The 12,048-nt window shown below is 62.5% G+C and overlaps 1 protein-coding gene across 4 annotated transcripts; it reads right to left on the reverse strand.

Annotated features, from left to right (window-relative positions):
• Positions 1 to 224: 224 nt before the first annotated feature.
• On the reverse strand, positions 225 to 4,061 carry PPP1R18 (protein phosphatase 1 regulatory subunit 18). 4 transcript variants are annotated; one of them, XM_072921082.1, is made up of 5 exons: positions 4,017 to 4,061; positions 2,430 to 3,740; positions 2,230 to 2,375; positions 1,578 to 1,798; positions 225 to 1,252 (listed from the first exon to the last, which is right to left on the reverse strand). In XM_072921082.1, exons 2-4 carry the CDS (start codon positions 3,694 to 3,696, stop codon positions 1,706 to 1,708), a joined length of 1,506 nt encoding a protein of 501 aa, XP_072777183.1. In that variant the 5' UTR covers positions 3,697 to 3,740; positions 4,017 to 4,061; the 3' UTR covers positions 225 to 1,252; positions 1,578 to 1,705. The 4 variants fall into 4 exon arrangements, with proteins under 4 accessions (XP_072777183.1, XP_072777181.1, XP_072777182.1 ...); XM_072921080.1 differs by having other exon boundaries at positions 2,409 to 3,740; XM_072921081.1 differs by having other exon boundaries at positions 2,230 to 2,345; positions 2,388 to 3,740.
• Positions 4,062 to 12,048: the final 7,987 nt, after the last annotated feature.

Raw genomic sequence — 12,048 nt, forward strand, 5'->3', positions numbered from 1 at the left:
TAAAAAGTCCTTTTGGACACATTTTTAGTCTTTTTTTGAGATACTTTTTAACCTTTTTTTTTTCCTTTTTTGGGGACATTTTGGACCCTTTTTTATTTTTATTTGTGGCCTTTTTGGACCCTTTTTAGCCCTTTTTGGCCTTTTTCACTATTTTTGGGTGGATCTTCCGTATTTTTCCCATTTCCCCCTTGGCCACCGCCCATCCCCGGGGTCACCAGGCGGGGTCACAACCGCCAATGTCGACGTTTATTGTCACTGTCGCGATACAAGCAGCGTTGCCATGGCAACAGGAGCAGGCCTGGGAGTAGGTAGGCCGCAGGCTTCATTGCCATAGCAATGGGAGCAGGCCTTGGGAGTACATAGGCCACAGGCTTCATTGCTGTGGTGACGGGAACAGGCCTTGGGAGTAGGCAGGCTGCAGGCTTCGTTGCCACGGTGACAGGAGCAGGCTGCAGGTGTCATTACCATGGCAACCAGAGCAGGCCTTGGGAGCACACAGGCTGCAGGCTTTGTTACCATAGCAACAGGAGCAGGCTGCAGGTTGTTGCCATGGCAACAGGCACAGGCCTTAGCAGTACACAGGCCTCAGGCTTCGCTACCATAGCAACAGGAGCAGGCCGCAAGCTGTTGCCATGGCGACAGGCATAGGCCTTAGCAGTACACAGGCCTCAGGCTTTGTTGTCGTGGCAACCAAAGCAGGCCTTGGTAGTACACAGGCCTCAGGCTTTGTTGCCGCGGCAACAAGACCAGGCCGCAGGCTTCGGCCTGCTCCATCCCGTGCCATTTTCGCCCCCTCCCCCCCCCCAAATCCGCCCTCTCCCCATCCCCCCAACCCCCCCCTTCAAAGCAGCTTCGCCCCCTCCCCCCACCCCAAATACTGCCACGGCTTTGGCCCCGCCCCTTCCAGTCCAAATCGGTCCTGGCCCAGTCCAAACTGGGACAGCCCCGCTTGGCCCAATACTGACAAAATTGGCCCTTAGCAGGTAAAAAAACCCTTAATTAGGCTAAAAAATCTCATTAGGGATAATTAAACCCCCCCAGTACTAAAAATCTACAAAATGGAGTAAAAAAAACCCCCCATAGACCCTGCCAGGGGGGGTAGAATGTTCTGGAAGCCCCTCCAAAGGGTGGTTTGGGGGTCTCTGTCCGTGTGTCCGGCCCTGTCCGAGTGTCCGGCCCCTCCGGGGGGTCCTGGGGGGGTCCCAGGGGGTCCCGGGGGGGCTGGGCCGGGGTTACCGACGGCAGGATTCGTCTGGGGGGAGGGAAATGGGTTAAAATTGACCAAAAATGACCCAAATCAACAAAAAAATACCCCAAGTTTACCCCGAATTACCCCAACCTTTACCAGAACACCACAAAAGTGACACAAAATAAACCCAGGACCCCAAATGCCTCCAATTTGACCCCAAATCCCTGCCCAAGACCCCCCAATCCCACAAAATCCCCCAAACACCCCCAAATTTCCCCCCCAAGTAAACAGAAATCCCCCAAATTCCCCCCAAAACCCCAAAATTTCCCCCAAAACCCCAAAATTTCCCCCAAATCCCCACATTTCCCCCAAATCCGCCCTCACCCACCCACGAGCAGAGCGCGGCCCCTCAGCCCCCCCGGCCTGGGGGGAGGGGGCTCCTCTTCCTCCTCCTCCTCCTCCTCCTCCCCCGGGGGGGTCCCGGGGGGTCCCTGGGGGGGGGTCCCGGGGGGCTCCTCAGGGGGGGTCCCCCCAGGCCGCCATCGCCGCCCCCTCCGAGGGGTAAGAGAAGATCCGCTCCAGGTCCCGCTCGCGGAAACAGATCTGCAGCTGCGGGATTTGGGAATTTGGGGGGATTTGGGGGGAAATTTTGGGGTTTTGGGGGGATTTGGGAGAATTTGAGGGGATTTGGGGATTTGGGGACACAGGGGTGACATTTAGGGACACAGGTGACACAGGTGACACACAGGGGTGACATTTGGGGACCCAGGGGTGACATTTAGGGGACAGAGGTGACACAGGTGACACACAGGGGTGACATTTGGGGACACAGCTGACACAGGTGACCCAGGGGTGACATTTGGGGACACAGCTGACACGGGTGACACAGGGGTGACATTTGGGGACACACAGGTGACACAGGTGACACACAGGGGTGACACAGGTGACCCAGGGGTGACATTTGGGGACACAGGGGTGACATTTAGGGACACAGGGGTGACATTTAGGGATACAGGTGACACAGGTGACATCCCCAGTACCTTCTTGCGCCGGGGGTGGCCCTTGGCCAGGCAGGAGTGTGGCAGCGTCAGGTACCCCCCGATCACCGTGATCTGCTCGGCCGTGGGGTAGCGCAGCTTGGGGACACCGGGGACACCTCCAGGGCCACCAGGGCCACCAGGGCCACCTCCAGGGCCACCTCCAGGGCCACCAGGGCCACCTCCAGGGCCACCAGGGCCACCAGCGGCGGTGTCACCGGCGCGGCGCGGCCGCACGGTGATGGTGTTGCCGCTGCGGCGCTGCAGGGCCGGGTGGGGACACGGGGGGGGACACGGGCGGGGACACGGCTGGAGGGTGGCACTGGGGACAGGGACAGTGGCACTGGGGACAGGGACGGTGGCACTGGGCACAGGGACGGTGACCTCAGGTTTGGGGACAGAACTGGACACAGGGACAGTGTCACCGGACATGGGGACACCACTGGACACGGGGACAGAGCTGGAGTTGGGGACAGTGACCCCGGACACGGGGACAGCGCTGGACACAGGGACAGTGACCCCGGCATTGGGGACAGTGACCCCGGATTTGGGGACAGTGACCCCGGACACGGGGACAGCGCTGGACACAGGGACAGTGACCCCAGCGTTAGGGACAGTGACCCCGGATTTGGGGACAATGACCCCGGATTTGGGGACAGCGACCCTGGCGTTGGGGACAGTGACCCCGGATTTGGGGACAGTGACCCCGGATTTGGGGACAGTGACCCCGGCATTGGGGACAGTGACCCCGGATTTGGGGACAGTGACCCCGGATTTGGGGACAGCGATCCCAGATTTGGGGACAGTGACCCCGGATTTGGGGACAGCGACCCCGGATTTGGGGACAGTGACCCCGGATTTGGGGACAGCGACCCCGGATTTGGGGACAGTGACCCCAGCATTGGGGACAGTGACCCCGGCGTTGGGGACAGTGACCCCGGCATTGGGGACAGTGACCCCGGCGTTGGGGACAGTGACCCCGGCATTGGGGACAGTGACCCCGGCGTTGGGGACAGTGACCCCGGCGTTGGGGACAGTGACCCCGGATTTGGGGACAGTGACCCCCCCCGGCCCCTCGTCCCCCCCCGGCTCGGGGACAAAGCGGCTCCGCAGGCGGCTGACGTGGCCCCGGGCCGGAATTGGGGGATTTTGGGGGTCCCAGGGGGGAATTTGGGGAGAATTTTCGGCATCTTGGAGGAGATTTTGGGGATCCCAGGAAGGATTTTGGGGGTCCCGGGTGGGATTTTGGGGATGATTTTGGGGATCCTGGGTCTGGTTTTGGGGAGGATTTTGGGGATGATTTTGGGGATCCCGGGTGGGATTTTGGGGATGATTTTGGGGGGGATTTTGGGGATCCCGGGTGGGATTTTGGGGATGATTTTGGGGGTGATTTTGGGGGTCCCGGGTGGGATTTTTGGGATGATTTTGGGGATCCCGGGTGGGATTTTTGGCACGGCCGCATTTCTCCATCCCGGGCGCCAGCGCCAGGGACCCCTCCGGACCCTCCTGCCCAGGTGTGCCCCCAGATGTACCCCCAGATGTACCCCCAGATGTGCCCCCAGGTGTGCCCCCAGATGTACCCCCAGATGTGCCCCCAGATGTGCCCCCAGGTGTGCCCCCAGATGTACCCCCAGGTGTGGCAACCCCAGGTGTGGCACCCCCAGGTGTGGCACCCCCAGATGTGCCCCCAGCTGTGCCCCCAGGTGTGCCCCCAGCTGTGCCCCCCCCAGGTGTTGTACCCCCAGGTGCGCCCCCCCCAGGTGTGCCCCCCCCAGGTGTGCCCCCCCCAGGTGTGCCCCCAGGTGTGGCACCCCCAGGTGTGCCCCCAGGTGCACCCCCAGCTGTGCCCCCAGGTGTGCCCCCCCCAGGTGTGCCCCCCCCAGGTGTGCCCCCCCCAGGTGCGCCCCCCCCAGGTGTGCCCCCAGGTGTACCCCCAGGTGTGCCCCCCCCAGGTGCGCCCCCCGGCCCCGCCCGGGCGCGGCGCCGCTGCAGCAGTTCCCGTTTCCAGGGGGGCACCTGAGCCTGGCGCTGCTCCCGCTCCCAGCGCCGCTCCAGCAGCGCCAACTTCCAGGGGGGCACCTGCGCCATGGCGGGGCGGCCTGGGGACAGCCAGGGGGTTGGGGACGTTGGGGGATTTGGGAACATTTGGGGACATTGGGGGGATTTGGGATATTGGGGGGATTTGGGGACATTGGGGACATTGGGGACATTGGGGGGATTTGGGATGTTGGGGACATTGGGGGGATTTGGGGACGTTGAAGGGATTTGGGACATTGAAGGGATTTGGGAACATTCGGGTGTATTTTGGATATTTGGGACATTGGGGATGTTGGGGACATTGGGAACGTAGAGGGGATTTGGGGACGTTTGGGGACGTTGGGGGGATTTGGGGACATTTGGGCGTATTTTGGATATTTGGGACATTGGGGACATTGGGGTGATTTGGGGACATTGGGGTGATTTGGGGGCATTTGGGGCATTTGGGACATTGGGAACGTTGAGGGGATTTGGGAACGTTTGGGGGGATTTGGGACATTGAAGGGATTTGGGGACATTTGGGCACATTTCGGATATTTGGGACGTGGGAGATGTTGGGGACATCGAGGGGATTTGGGGACATCGAGGGGATTTGGGGACATTTGGGACATTTGGGGACATTTGAGACATTTCGGGACACTTTGGGACACTCGGGGACGTCGCCCCTCGTCACCGTCACCCTTCCATTGGGGTGGGGCCCCCAAAACCCTCCAAATCCCCCAAAATCTCCGGAATTCCGGGAATTTTGAGGGGAAATACGGAAATTTTGGGGAATTTTGGGGGGGGATTCCGGGAATTTTGGGGGGAAATACGGAAATTTTGGGGAATTTTGAGGGGAAATACGGAAATTTTGGGGGGATTCCGGGAATTTTGAGGGGAAATATGGAAGTTTTCAGGACGTTTTGGTGTGGGGGGGAATTCCGAGATTTTTGGGGAATCCCAGGAATTTCGGGAGGAATTTCGGGAATTTTGGGGGGAGATCCGTAAATCCGGGGGAATTCCGGGATTTTGGGGGTGAATTTTTGGGAGGAAATCCGGGAATTTTGGGGGAATCCCAGGAAATCGCGCATCCCAAAAATCCGGGGCGGGGCTCTCGGGATTTTTTTTTGTTTTGGGGGGAGGGGGGGTCCCACATGATCCCAAAAATCCGAGTGGGGGTCGAGGTGGTGGGGGGGGGGATCCCAAAAAAAAAAACCCGCGCGGGAAATCCCAAAAAATCCGCGCGGGAAACGCCCAAAAAGCACAAAAAAAAAATAAAACCCGAACAAAACCCGCGGGAAATCCCCAAAAATCCGGAGGGGGGGGAGGGGAGGGGTCCTTGAGACCCCCCAAATTTGGGGAGGGGTCGCGGAGCGCGCGGGGTGTGGCGGGTGGGGGAGGGGAAGCTCCGGAGTTGGGGGGGGGAGGGGGGGAAGGGAATAAATTGTTAAAAAATTTTAAATAATTTTTAAAAAGAGGGGGTGGGGGAGGGGAAATCACCGCGTCCCGCCCCTCCCCCACCCTCCCCCCACCCCCCCATCCGCGGGACCCCCCCCAGATTTTGGGGAGGGGTCCCCCAAAAGACTCACCCGGGGCTGGAGCGCGGGAGGGACCCGGAGGGGGGGAGGGGAGGGGTGGGGGAGGGGCGGGGGGAGGAAAAGCGGCTTTTCCTGGGGGGGGAGGGGCGGGGGAAGTGGGGGAGGGGCGGGGGAAGAGGGGGAGGGGCCCCCCCGCACCCCGAGCTTAAAATTTGGGGGGGGGGAGGGGAAATTTTGGGGGGGGGGAGGGGTCAAAAATGGAAAAGAAAAAAACCAAAAATCGGGGGTGGGGGGAGTGGGGGAGGGGCGGGGGGAGATTTTGGGGGGAATTCGGGGGATTTTGGGGGTGGGGGAGGGGCGGGGAGGGAAGCCCCGAAATTTTGGGGGGGGGGGGAGGGGATCCGCTTTGTGTGCGGAAATGGGGGCGGGGCTCGGGGGGAGGGGGAGGGGCTTAGGGGAGGGGGAGGGGCCTCGGGGCTTTTTGGGGGGGAGGGGAGCCCCAAAATCGCCCGAAATTGCCCAAAATCTCCGCAAATTCCCCCAAATCCCGCCCGAATCCCCCCGAATTCCCATCCCGGCACTCCCCAGACCCCAAATTCTCAAAGTTTCCCCAAAATTCCTCCAAATCTTCCCCGAATTCCCATCCCGGGACCCCCCCAAATGCCAAATTTTCCCAATTTTTTCCCAAATTTTCCCGAATTCTCACAAATTCTCCTTTCGGGGACCCCCCCCAGATCCCAAATTCCCCCAAATTTATCCAAATTCCGCCCAAATCCACCCCAAATTCCCATCCCGGGACTCCCCAGACCCCAAAACCCTCCAAATTCTCAAAGTTTCCCCAAATTCCCTTTCCTGGGCCCCCCCAAACCCCAAATGCCCCCAAATTCCCCCAAATCCCTCCGAACTATCCCAAATTCCCCTCCCCGAATTCCCGGGATGCCCTCGGGGGTGGGGGAGGGGCGGTGGCCGCGTCTCCCCTCCCCCACCCCACCTGAGCTCACCTGGGGCCCCTCCCCCCCCCACCTGGGGCCCCTCCCCCCTGAGCTCACCTGGGCCACGCCCGGGGTGGGGGTCGGGGTCACGGCGGCGTCGGCCGCGCCCAAAACCTGACCCCGATCCCGGCCAGGTGAGCTCACACCTGGGCAGGTGAGCCCTGACCCCAAATCCTGACCCCACACCTGGGCAGGTGAGCCCTGACCCCACACCCAGGCAGGTGAGCCCCGGGCAGGTGAGGCCTGACCCCAAATCCTGACCCCACACCTGGGCAGGTGACCCCAAATTCTGGCCCTGATCCCGTCCAGGTGACCTCTGACCCCACACCTGGACAGGTGAGTCCTGACCCCACACCTGGGCAGGTGACCCCAAATTCTGGCCCTGATCCCGTCCAGGTGACCTCTGACCCCACACCTGGGCAGGTGAGCCCAAATCCAGGTGAGCACTGACCCCTCTCAGCTGGGGGAGAACCAGATGTGCCCCAGATGTGCCCCAGGTGTTCCCCAGGTGTTCCCCAGGTGTTCCCCAGGTGTATCCCAGGTGTGCCCCAGATGTGCCCCAGATGTGCCCAGGTGTACCCAGGTGTGCCCAGGTGTACCCAGGTGTGCCCAGGTGTGCCCCAGATGTGTCCCAGGTGTCCCCCCGCTGTCCCCAGGTGTGTCCCAGGTGTCCCCCAGGTGTCCCCCAGATGTCCCCATGTGTGCCCAGGTGTCCCAGGTGTGTCCCAGGTGTGTCCCAGGTGTGTCCCCCCACCCCAAGCGGGTCAATCCCAGTGACTCAGAGGATTTGGGGGGTGGGCGGGGCCTCACCTGGGCCACGCCCCCTCACCTGCGCTATTTAAGGTGTCCCCTCCTGGTCCCACCTGTCCCCACCTGCTCTCACCTGTCCCACCTGTCCCCACCTGCCCCGATGGCTCCGCCCGGGCCCCGCCGGCCCCCGGTGCTGCTGCTGCTGCTGCTGGGTGAGACTGGGGGAACTGGGAGGGAACTGGGATGGACTGGGACGGAACTGGGATGGAACTGGGACGGAACTGGGATGGACTGGGAATGGTCTGGGATGGAACTGGGATGAACTGGGACCAAACTGGGATGGACTGGGATGGACTGGGATGGACTGGGATAGACTGGGAATGGTCTGGGACAGAACTGGGATGGACTGGGATGGAACTGGGATGGAACTGGGATGGACTGGGATGGACTGGGAATGGAGATTTGGGGGACTGGGATGGAACTGGGACCAAACTGGGACCAAACTGGGACAGACTGGGATGGACTGGGATGGACTGGGAGCACTGGGATGGACTGGGACGGAACTCGGACCAAACTGGGATGGAACTGGGATGGACTGGGAATGGACTGGGATGGACTGGGACCAAACTGGGACAGACTGGAATGGACTGGAATGGACTGGGAAATGGGGACTGGGGATAAAGTCAGGGAGGGAAACTGGGACAGGAACTGGGAGGGACTGGGAGGGACTGGGAGGGACGGAGATGGAGCGATAGGGAATTTGGGAGTTTGGGAGGGACTGGGATGAACTGGGAATGGACTGGGAGGGGACTGGGAATGATGGATATGGAATCTGGGAGGGGCCGTGGTGACTGGGCTGAACTGGGATGAACTGGGGTGGGAACTGGGATGGACTGGGATGGACTGGGATGGATTGGGAGGGGCTGGAGGCCACTGGGATGAACTGGGAGCACTGGGAGGGAACTGGGATGGACTGGGCTGAACTGGGATGAACTGGGAATGACTGATACAGAATGTGGGATGGACTGCGATGGCACCTGGCCCAAACTGGCCCAAACTGGCCCAAACTGGTCCGTACCGGATCCCCCTGACCCTCCCCTCCCCCGCAGGCGCCTCTGGGCTCTGCGCCCGGCCCGGCTCCGGCCCTGATCCGGGATCGGGATCGGGATCATCGGGATCATCGGGATCATCGGGACCATCGGGACCATCGGGATCATCGGGATCGCTGGCGCCGCTGACGGCCGGGGTGGATCCCTGCAAGGACCCGCTGGGGCTGCTCAGCCCCCAGCTGGGATCCGCCCCGGGATCCACCCCGGGATCCGCTCCGGGATCCTCCGCCCGCTGCCCGGGATCGGGATCCTCGGGAAATCCGGGATCCTACGGGGGAAATTCGGGATCCTACGGATCGGGATCCTCGGGAAACTCGGGATCCTATGGGTCCGGATCCTCGGGAGATTCAGGATCTTACGGGGCTGGATCAGGATCCTACGGGGGAAATCCGGGATCCTACGGATTGGGATCCTCTGGAAGCTCAGGGTCCTACGGGTCCGGATCAGGAAGGCCCGGATCTGGATCTGGATCCGGATCTGGATCGGGCAGACCTGGATCCGGATCCGGATCGGGAAAACCCGGATCTGGATCGGGCAGACCTGGATCCGGATCGGGAAAACCCGGATCTGGATCGGGCAGACCTGGATCCGGATCGGGAAAACCCGGATCTGGATCAGGCAGACCTGGATCCCAGGGGGGAAGTGGATCCGGTTCCTACGGGGGATACTCGGGATCCTACGGGGATGATGTGGGATCCTACGGGGGATCGGGATCGGGATCCCACGGGGGACCGGGATCCTACGGGGGAGGAATGGGATCCTATGGGGGATCCTCAGGATCTTACGGGGGTTCCTCAGGATCCTATGGAGGATCAGGATCCCAGGGCAAACCGGGATCCTATGGGGGTGGCCCAGGATCCTACGGGGGACCGGGATCCTACGGAGGAATGGGATCATATGGGGGATCCTCGGGATCTTATGGAGGATCAGGATCCCAGGGCAGACCGGGATCCTCCGGGGGATCAGGATCCTATGGGGGAGGATCAGGATCCTATGGGGGATCCTCGGGATCCTATGGGGGGTCGGGATCCCAGGGCAGACCGGGATCCTATGGGGGTGGCCCAGGATCTTATGGAGGATCAGGATCCTATGGGGGAATGGGATCTTACGGGGGATCGGGATCCCAGGGCAGACCGGGATCCTATGGGGGATCCTCAGGATCCTATGGGGGATCAGGATCCCAGGGTAGACCGGGATCCTCTGGGGGTGGTCCAGGATCCTACGGGGGTGGAATGGGATCCTATGGGGGTTCCTCAGGATCTTATGGAGGATCAGGATCCCAGGGCAGACCGGGATCCTCTGGAGGGATGGGATCTTATGGGGGATCGGGATCCCAGGGCAGACCGGGATCGTCCGGGGGTGGTCCGGGATCCTACGGGGGATCCTCAGGCTCTTACGGGGGTTCCTCGGGATCCCAGGGCAGACCGGGATCATCAGGGGGTGGCCCGGGATCCTACGGGGGAGGGTTGGGATCTTACGGGGGTTCCTCGGGATCCTATGGGGGGTCGGGATCCTCGGGATCTTATGGGGGTTCGGGATCCCAGGGCAGACCGGGATCCTCTGGGGGTGGCCCAGGATCCTATGGGGGAGGATCGGGATCCTATGGGGGGTCGGGATCCTACGGGGGTGGTCCGGGATCCTACGGGGGATCAGGATCCTCCGGGGGGACTGGGGATCCTTCGGGGGATCCTTGGGGGGATCCCGGCAGCGCCCCGGCTACAAGAACCCCGGGATCCCCTTCGTGCCGGGGCTGCGGGACCCCGCCCGCATCGGGGGGCACATCCCGATCCGCCGCGGGCCGGGATCCGGGCCGGGATCCGCTCAGGGATCGGGTCAGGGTTACGGCCTGGAGTACGGTCGGGGATCGGGTCAGGGATCGGGTCAGGGATCGGGTCAGGGATCGGGTCAGGGGTACGGCCTGGGATCGGGTCATGGGTACAACCAGGGATCGGGTCAGGGATCGGGTCAGGGATCGGGTCAGGGATCAGGTCAGGGATCGGGTCAGGGGTATGGCCTGGGGTACGGCCGGGGATCGGGTCCGGGGTACAACCAGGGATCTGGTCAGGGGTACAGTCAGGGATCCTCCCAAGGATCCAGTCAGGGATCCGGTCAGGGATTGGGTCAGGGATCCAGGCAGGGATCTGCCCTGGAATCTGCCCAGGGATCCCGCCCAGGATCCGCCCAGGGATCTGCCCTGGGATCTGCCCAGGGATCCGGTCAGGGTTACAGCCATGGATCCAGTCAGGGATCCGGTCAGGGATCCAGTCAGGGGTACGGTTCAGGCTCTTCCCAGGGATCTTCCCAGGGATCCGGTTCGGGATCCGGGGGCGGGAACGGCTGCGGGGGGTGCCGGAAGTAGGGGGGGAGGGATGGGGGGAGGGATGGGGGGAGGGGTCCCGGGGATCCGGAAGGTTCCGAGCGGATCCCCCAAAGATCCCGAAGGATCCGGGCCGGGAGCGGGATGGGGGAGGGGGGGAGGGGCCGGAAATGGGGGGAGGGGTCTGGGCGGATCCCAAAGGATCCAAATAAAGCCTCAGACTCGGATTGGGCCCAACTCGTCACTGCGGGTGGGACTGGGGAGACTGGGGATACTGGGGGAACTGGGATGGGGGGACTGGGGATACTGGGAGCACTGGGAGCACTGGGATCGGGAGACTGGGAGCACTGGGATGGGGATACTGAGGGAACTGGGGATACTGGGATGGGGTACTGGGATGGAACTGGGAGCACTGGGAGCACTGGGGGCACTGGGATGGGGGGACTGGGGGAACTGGGAGCACTGGGGACACTGGGACGGGGACACTGGGGATACTGGGGGAACTGGGATGGGGGAACTGGGAGCACTGGGGGAACTGGGATGGGGAACTAGGGGCGCTGGGAGAACTGGGAGCACTGGGATGGAGGTACTGGGGATACTGGGGGAACTGGGATGGGGAGACTGGGAGCACTGGGAGAACTGGGACAGGGGGGACTGGGAGCACTGGGAGCACTGGGAGCACTGGGATGGGAATACTGAGGGAACTGGGGATACTGGGATGGGTGGGACTGGGGATACTGGGGGCACTGGGGGAACTGGGATGGGGGAACTGGGGACACTGGGAGCACTGGGAGCACTGGGAGGGACTGGGATCACTGGGGGAACTGGGATGGGGGGACTGGGATGGGGGGACTGGGGATACTGGGAGCACTGGGAGCACTGGGATGGAGGTACTGGGGATACTGGGGGAACTGGGATGGGGAGACTGGGAGCACTGGGAGAACTGGGACAGGGGGGACTGGGAGCACTGGGGGAACTGGGATGGGGGGACGGGGAACTGGGATGGGGTACTGGGATGGAACTGGGAGCACTGGTGACACTGGGGCCACTCTCAGTCCTGTCCCTACCCCTCCCCCACTCCAGGCATCCCCTCCCCCCAA

This window comes from Taeniopygia guttata, chromosome 35 (genome assembly GCF_048771995.1).
Source record: "Taeniopygia guttata chromosome 35, bTaeGut7.mat, whole genome shotgun sequence".
In the NCBI taxonomy this organism is placed as follows: domain Eukaryota; kingdom Metazoa; phylum Chordata; class Aves; order Passeriformes; family Estrildidae; genus Taeniopygia; species Taeniopygia guttata.